Below are 8,547 nucleotides of genomic sequence, written 5' to 3' on the forward strand. Positions count from 1 at the left end.
TCTATAATTTTGTTCGAGATTTGTGGGATTTTTTATTCTCTTTATTGCGCCAAAATCATGACCCATTTTTTGAAATCCTCCGAAGCATTTTCAATAATTTCATCTAAGCCTTCCTCAGTTATTTGTTTAGCGCGAATTAGGTTAAACAAATCTTTTGGTGTTTTATATTTTTCTATATCTAAAAGTTCCAAATCAATAGGTCTATTAAAATTAACTTCAACTTCTTTCGGTATTACCTCCGATTTTTTAGGAAATTCTTCAGCTTCTTCATACTCATGATCCTCATCTTCCTCATCATCCTCATCATCCTCATATTTTTCAAAAATTTTTTTTTTTATTTCTTCTATTTCTTCTGGTGTTATTTTTTTTTTTTTTTTTTTTTTTTGCTGTTGATAACGGTGTTTCAGTTATTCCCATCTTTTCTCTTCCATAATCTTCTAATTTCTTAAATTCATCTTCAGGAACCAATCCGGTATATTCAGCTTCCCAATCTATTGGTTTATAGATAGTTGGTTTTATAGCTTGTTGTTTTTTAGATTCTTCCTGCATTCATTTAGTTATTTTATTAATACCTTGTGTCAGATCTTCTGATATACCTTTTGGAAGTAACGCTAATTGCTCTTTGATTCCAGGTAATGCTTTTAATTCTCTTGACAATTCTTCTTTTATAAATTTCACTATACATTTCTCGGCCAGTAGCTTTTCTTATTTTTTCTCTCATTATTTCTTCTCTTTTAGCTCTTACTTTTTGTCCAACTAGGTTGTTTATTTCTCTTATTTCTTTACGTTTTGCTAGCATTTGTATAATAATATAAGATAATGTAAGATAATGTAATATTATCATATAATGGAAATTCCTAATTATGAAACAAAAAAACGATAAATCTAATAACTTTAAGCATTTTTATCCTTTTATGCCAGATTCATGTTTTAGAATGTTAATATGTGGATCTTCCGGATCAGGAAAAACAAATACACTAATGCATATGCTTCGAAAACCTCTTATATTTTATGATGAATTATACCTGTATGCTAAAAACCTAGAACAATCTAAATATCAGGATTTAATAAATCACTTAAATGAAATTGCAGATGAAATTGAATTAGATCCAAATGAAATACTTGAATATTCAATACAATTATCAAGAATATATCTTTTATCGTTATAACATGATAAAGATGTTTTATTAATAACATAACTATAAATATTGTGCTTTTCAGAACGAATAACTTTAAAGGTGTGATTACTTTGAGATGAATTAAATAAGGTATCTTTGTAATTTTTATGAACTATTGTTTTCTTTACAACATGCATTTTAATTCCTTTACATTTTTTAATATTAACTTCATTTTCTAATAAATATGAATACATTTTACTTATTAATCCAACAAATTCAACAATGGGAATGCCGGCCACTTCATCTTTAAATTTTCCCGTTACTTTTTTATTATCTTCAAAATAAAACTCTGAATTTGGGTTGTAATGACTATTATCAAACAAATCTTTGTCCTTATAAAATCCTTATATGCATCTTCAGTATTTATTTCATAACATAATGAATCAGTGTAAGTAAATAAAAGCTTTGCTGAACCTTTATACTTTTCCTTAATGTAATTATAATGAAAATCATACATTAAATATTTTGATAAATCTAGAATGCACATTCCAACATAACAAGGTCTGTTTAATAATAAACTTTCTTTTATTTTATGAATACCAAACAAATTCTTATTAAGCATTGTTGAACTAACAAATGAAGGTTTTGCTATATATTTTAATAAAAGGTTTTCATCATGTGTTAACTTAATATTGATTCTTTTGCGTAAATTCTCCATCGCCTTACCGAATACAGAGTTGTTCATGAGTTTAAAAAAGTCTTTTTCAAAATAATTCTTTGCTTTAGATATTTTTTGAGTATTAAAATCAATATACATTTTTAACCAAGGACTTTCATCAAAAGTTAATATTCTATGTATTTTTGTTCCTTTTAATCCTAATTGTGCATATAGTTCAAGATTTTCAAAATGGACAACATAGTTTTGTTTTTTCATTAAAGTTGGAACTAATTTTTTTACATTACTTTTTCCTATTTTAAATTCTTCTTTAATATTTTGACTATAATTTGAAAGCCATTCGTCTGCTATTTTAATTTTTTCAGGAGCTAAAGGATAATCATTGTTAAGATCATGTAATTCTTTTGGATATTCAAGATCACATTCAATTATAAAGTTAGTTTTACCTTTTGCAATTAATTTCTTATATTGTTTTTCAGTGACCAATTTAAAATTTCCAGAGGGTAAAGGTCGACACATAGCCCAACCGTAAAGATTATTGGCGTCGAGGTACATAATGTATTTAGATTCTAATTCAGGATCATAATCTTTCATATATTTATTGTTTGCTTTACTGTAACGATTAGCTATATAACTTTTTCCTCCTCTCAGTCCCTTTTCAATAAAAAGATACATATCAATATCAGTTATTAAATCTAGATTTATTTTAGTCATTTTTAACATTGCATCCCACGCTAAACTAGGACTACTAAAGTAATGGCAAGGGGGTCAAGTTTATAATATTCCAAACATAGTTTTCTAAAATTTTCAAAAACATCAGCTAAAAGTAATACGTCAGTTTTTAAATATAGATCATGATATTCTCCCATTGTTTTTATTTCAAATTTCTTCAAACATTTTTAGCATGTTCATATTCATCGTCAGATATGTGTGTTTCGTTTAAAATTGAATAAAACTCTTCTTTAGGAGGTAATTTTGTTTCTTTGAATTTATTAAATGAATCCATATAATCATATGGATAAATACCTTTTGTTTTTAATAAATCAATTTTTTCTTTTTTAAATTCTTGAGATGTGTACTTAAATTCTGGAATATTTTTTACTAAGTTATCCAATGATTGAGACATAAATTGAAAACTATCTATAAAAACCAAATCACTTACCATAAATGCCAAATTTCTTTCCATATTGTTAGGAATTACATTAATTTCTTTTTTAAATTTTCTTATTTGTTGCATAATAAAATAACCATCATAACCTCTTAAATTATTAAATAACAGGAATTTTGTGTGTTAGTCTAAAATTAATATTACATTCTGAGTGAGCACTTCCTCTAAATTTTCCTGTTATATGACAGTGATCTCGTACAGGATTTTCATTTTCCTTATATTCTTTTCCACAAATATGACAAAACTTTCGTTTTTTAAATAAAGCTTTATCTTTTTTAGACATTTTCAAATCTTTCTTAAAGTTTTCATTAAATATTTCCTTACAATATTCCTCTTCCTCAAGCATTTTTTTACTAAACGTATAAACTTAGGACCTCTGTAAACTTGTGTTGGTTTAGTATAGTGAGAATCATAACAACAAACAACTTTATAACTGTAACCACAATCTATATGTTTTTGACATGGTTCAGCAAATGAAGATTCAGGTGATCGTAAAGCAGTTGATATTTTTTCAGTTATTGATTCAAAATCAGCATAAATTACAAAAGGTACTGCTAAACCTTTATGATAATTTTTAAAATGAATTTTACTTCCCTCTTTTGGCATTTTTACAGCTTGAACACCATTAATAGCTAAACAATTTGGAATATGTTCATTTAATATTCTTTCTTGTGAAAAATTTTGTAAACATGATTTGCAAAAATGTTTTTTTTATTTTTATGTTTTGTTTTGTTAAACATTAATCTATTAAAATCTTTTATCCAAACATAATGTGTTATTTCATTATTACTGATTAGCAACATGTCACAGTGTTCTTCATATTGGTATTTTGAAATGTATAATGGATAAACATTATTATCTTCATAACCAAATATATTAAATGAAATATCATTCTGAGTTTCTATTTTAGGTATTTGATTTAATGTTACATGAAATTTTATTCCTTTATAATTGAGTTCTTTTATATGCTTTTTATATTTTGAAACCCTTTGAGGATCTTTTTCAACAGGAAATTTGTAAACCAAATAACACCATCTAAAACATTCATTATCATCGTTCTTTATATTTATTAATCCTTTTCTATGATGTTGTAATGGTTTTGGTAATTCTAAATAACTTGAAGCAGCTAATGGATTATATTTATATCTGTTTATATAATGAGCATCAACTGACTCTATTCTCCAGTCACTTCCTTCTGAAATCCAATTACCAATCCATTTTATTATTTCATCAAAAGCTTGACATAAAGTGTTTTTTATTAATTTGTTTGTAAGAATAATTAAAGCCTTTGATTGAAAATAAGCTGATTTATATATTGTATCTGTTTGACTCATTTTCGCATTTTGTATTTATTAAAATTTCGAAACTATCGATTGTTGAAGGAACTATCGGCGATTGTTATTGGATCGTGACTATTCTATCGATGCATACTATCAGGACACTCACGATCGCAATACATCGATATTTCAATGTATCGTTACACCCCTACCCAAGACAAAACAAAATACTGACCAAGTGGCGAATAAATCTATTTCAAGGTAAATGCAGTGATACAGCAATATATTAAGTAAAAAATCCATCTTTATATTTTATCGGTATCTTCCATAAAAACTGAAGAAAGTTATTCTTGTCTTGACAACGTGACAGTTTGCACAGCCAGACCAGAACCTGGAACCTCCCCAAACACAAATTACCTTATGTAAATTTCCACAGTGTTGGGTTGCTCTGCCAATCGAGCTATCTGGCCAGTGGAACTGCAATATGCTAGCAAAAACATAAGATTATTTTTCGATTTCTGGTTTATACAGCTAAAACGGAGCGTTAAGATGGGAAAATAAATTGGTACATATGGGGATTTTCAGTAAGCATTCTACTAAATCAACTGTGCATTAAAGCTGATTTACCACCTTTTTCTAATTAGCTCGCTGAAATTCTCACAAAAATATTCATAAAATCCTATTTTACTTTTTAACATTGATGGTCATAAACAAATACAAATTAGGCATAGAAAAATAAAGTTTGTTTCCGGTACTGCAGTATCTTGAATTTCACCCACAGCTGAACCGCAACAGCCTTCAGATTTGTGCTGATGAGGAAGGCAGGGAGTACATTTCTCTTACCCATGAAGTGAAAGAAAAAGAAAATCAAAGTGGCGTCACAAATGAAAAGAAAATTTATGCTATAGAAGGTGACAGTGAAAATTGTCCTATTCAGAACTTGAAGGCTTGTATGCTCACTGTGACCCAAATGCTGAAAAGCTATTTTGCCATGTAAACATGTTTGTCAGATTTGGTACAACACTAAACCAGTCAGCATCAAACAATTCACCAGTTTTATGGGCGATATTTCTAGAAATGCACGTCTTGACACACGGTAACTCTGTTTTCAAATAATTTCAATTCCATTTTTTAAAAACAAAATTAGCTTCTTATAAAAAAAATCAATACTAAACATTTCACACAGATATAAGAATTGAATGTTATTTTTTTGCAGTCCATTATGTATAAACTGTCAAGAAGTTTACGACTAATTGACATAAACATCGAAGATTGTATGTTATTGTACGGTACCATTGCATTTGGTGATAAACCGCACACTGCCTTCGTGCTAGTGCAACCAAGGGGCTAGATGATGCCAGATGTGACTCAGCTCCGGCATATAATGCTTATGACCGGATGTCGTAACGAAGCATCTGTTTGGACATACAGCAGAGGAACGAATACAGAGCAGAAAATGAATGTCAAAAATCCTCATCGGATTATCAACTGGCACCAAGGAAAATTCTCAGCTAAATTCAAATGCAGTTCCGGTTCCCATCTCGGATGGTCCAAGTCCAATATATGGCCCAAAAAGTGCACCTCTGCGCAAAGGTATACATTTGTAACCACCTATATCCCTTTGGTTACATTCTATATGTCTTTGGTTACATATTGTGACTGAACATTGGTAAACGTACATCAATTGCAGCCATCTACATTTGTATACTAAATCCAACCTATGAAAATAAAAAAAAACACCATGTGTCGACAAGATTCCGGAATGGGAATGTTTAATCCGTCTTCATGCACATTTAACAACTGCACATTCACTCTGCAAAGTACCCTAAATACTCAAAATTAAGCTCAGATTCTTCAGTTTAATACTAAAACTGAAAACACAATTTCAATTTGAAAAACAGATTCAGAATTATGGTCACTTTGTTATCTTGTTATAATTCATTGTCCCAGTGCTAAATTTTCAATACCTGATCTAATTCATAGAACACGGGTACATAATACTTGTTGACCTGTTGACAGAAATAAATTGATATAGATCTAAACACATGTGAACAGATGAATTAATTTAGTAGATCTAATTAAATTTAATTTAAGGCCACGCAAAATTTGCAAAAAAAAAAAATTCAATTTGTGGAGTTTTTCCGCGTTTATTGATTTGTGAACTGTAGATACTTTTTATTGCAATAAACAGACATATAATGAATTAAATTCCTTACCTATCGCTATCATCCATTCAAAGTTTTTCCTTGCTCCAGTTTCCAAAAATACAATTTCCAATTCACTGACCGACTCTGACACTTGTTTTCTCCAATCATCCTTTCAAATGAATTTCTTAAACGTTATATTCATAAAAATTGAATATCTTTGATATAAGTTCCAGTTGTTAAACCAAAATTCCATCTTAGCAACCTCAAAAAATCCGATTTTGATTTAATCAAGCCTAAAACTCCAGACCGTCACGGTCGCGACGTTGATATCGGCCATCTTTCTTTTGCTTTATGCAAATGAGTCGTTCGCTTGCGTCCATGACGACGAAATTAATACGCGTAACCCCAAGTACTCTTAAGGTTGCATTTCAGAATAAAAGTTTGGATTTTTCAAATAGGAAACAAATTGAAGAATATTTGAAAGTTGTAATTATAAATTAGGTGTAAACTTCCGAACAGTTCATACATCGATGAACCGCAGAAAAACACCATTCAATTCTTAAGTAATTTCAATTTCAAATTTCTTAATATATTGATTTGAAGACCTCTCAGTTTCTCTGACAGGTATCTATATATTATGTTTAGAAAAAAAATCGCTAAGTTAAAAAAATAAATAAAGTTTAAGAAGGAATAAAATATTTAAATTTATATTTTTTTCATTAGTTTTTGATATTCCACTTTTTACTTTATTCTTCCCTTCACAGCACATTTTTATTAACCCAGAATTAATATCAAGGTCTTTAAATGCTGCGTAAGTGCTTCTATATATTTTTTCTTCATTAGCATCACAATCGGTTGCAATAACTTTTTTAGGATTGTTTCGATGATTATTTGGTCTGGGGCAATCACATAATCTTACATTATTTCATTACCCGAAATCAAAACCAAAAGAAAACGTGCAATATTCTCAATTTAATTCAATATATTTAATCTTTGAATAAATATGATATAATCAATATAAGTATTCAAAAGCGTGAGTAGCTTTTCCTTAAATATTGGGATATTGTGGCCACTCAAGGTTTAAACGGGTAACCAGTCAAACCAGCCAATTCAGCCGGGTAACCAGCCCAAATTGTAGGGAACAAATCAGCCGACCGAAAGAAGACCAGGCGTGCTCCGAGTCTATATTCTAACCCATGACCAGCAAAACTTACTTATTTACAGAAAAACAACTTTTAACATGACACAACTTTCATCAATGCTACGGTTCACTACGACGGACGAAATGACAGACGAGTGATATCTTCCATTATCCTACGGGCAACCATAGCAATAATGAAAAATACCAAACGTGTCACCAAACCGGACACAGCACTGTAGTGACCAGCATCAGCAAGTATGACTCCTTCATTATTCTACGGGTAACCATAGCCATAACGGAAATCTAGCTGGATAACCAGCTAGAATTAATCACCAAGCAAAGCAAGGCAAGGCAAGGCAAAGGCAAGGTATCCTTGAGCAAGGCTATATAGAGCTAGGCAAGGCTATAACGCAACGCTATAAAGATATTACCAGAGTACTAGGGCAATACCTTTTGTACACCACTACTCGATGCCACGCAAGTTGTCTATAAAAATGACCCTCCAAAAGAGAATTGAAATGCTCTGGCTCTAGTCCCCCGATTCACGTTGGTAACTCGCGCGAGCCGAAAACCAGAACCAGAGTTATATACATTTTGAATAAAGTACGTACTTGACAGTAAATAAAAATGTTAAAGTATGCTACGCCCAGTCAACTTCCGATCGGCAGAATTCTTCCCCGCAAGCACAAAATTTGAGTGACATAATTAGAATATTTCATAATCATAGTATAAGATCATTTAAAGATAATATTCATTCTTATCAATGTATATACACAGAAATTATTTGTCTTTCAGCCAACATATAATATATAAATATATGACATAGTTCGTTTTTGCTTGTATCCACTACTTACTTAAAGTAGAAATTAAAGCACGAGCACTAACACTTGGAAAATATCACTTCACATACATAAGTCAATGTAAATGACACGCACACATAGGAAAGTTTATGTCTCACAGTTAAGTCTCATCTCCGTTAGGAATGTTCATCACAAATTTAGCGACAATTGTACATCACAT

At 30.2% G+C, this 8,547-nt stretch overlaps 1 protein-coding gene across 1 annotated transcript in view; it reads right to left on the minus strand.

Annotated features, from left to right (window-relative positions):
- The window catches only part of LOC128556657 (uncharacterized protein DDB_G0271670-like), a 34,622-nt gene extending 26,801 nt beyond the window's left edge, over window positions 1–7,821 (minus strand). The window contains exons 1-3 of the mRNA XM_053542262.1: window positions 7,750–7,821; window positions 6,207–6,248; window positions 237–308 (exon numbers count right to left, since the gene is read on the minus strand). Coding sequence (XP_053398237.1) covers window positions 237–308; window positions 6,207–6,248; window positions 7,750–7,821 — 186 coding nt within the window. The remainder of the gene's footprint in view (window positions 1–236; window positions 309–6,206; window positions 6,249–7,749) is intronic.
- Between the last annotated feature and the right edge of the window lie 726 nt (window positions 7,822–8,547).

Source organism: Mercenaria mercenaria, chromosome 4 (genome assembly GCF_021730395.1).
Source record: "Mercenaria mercenaria strain notata chromosome 4, MADL_Memer_1, whole genome shotgun sequence".
NCBI lineage: Eukaryota > Metazoa > Mollusca > Bivalvia > Venerida > Veneridae > Mercenaria > Mercenaria mercenaria.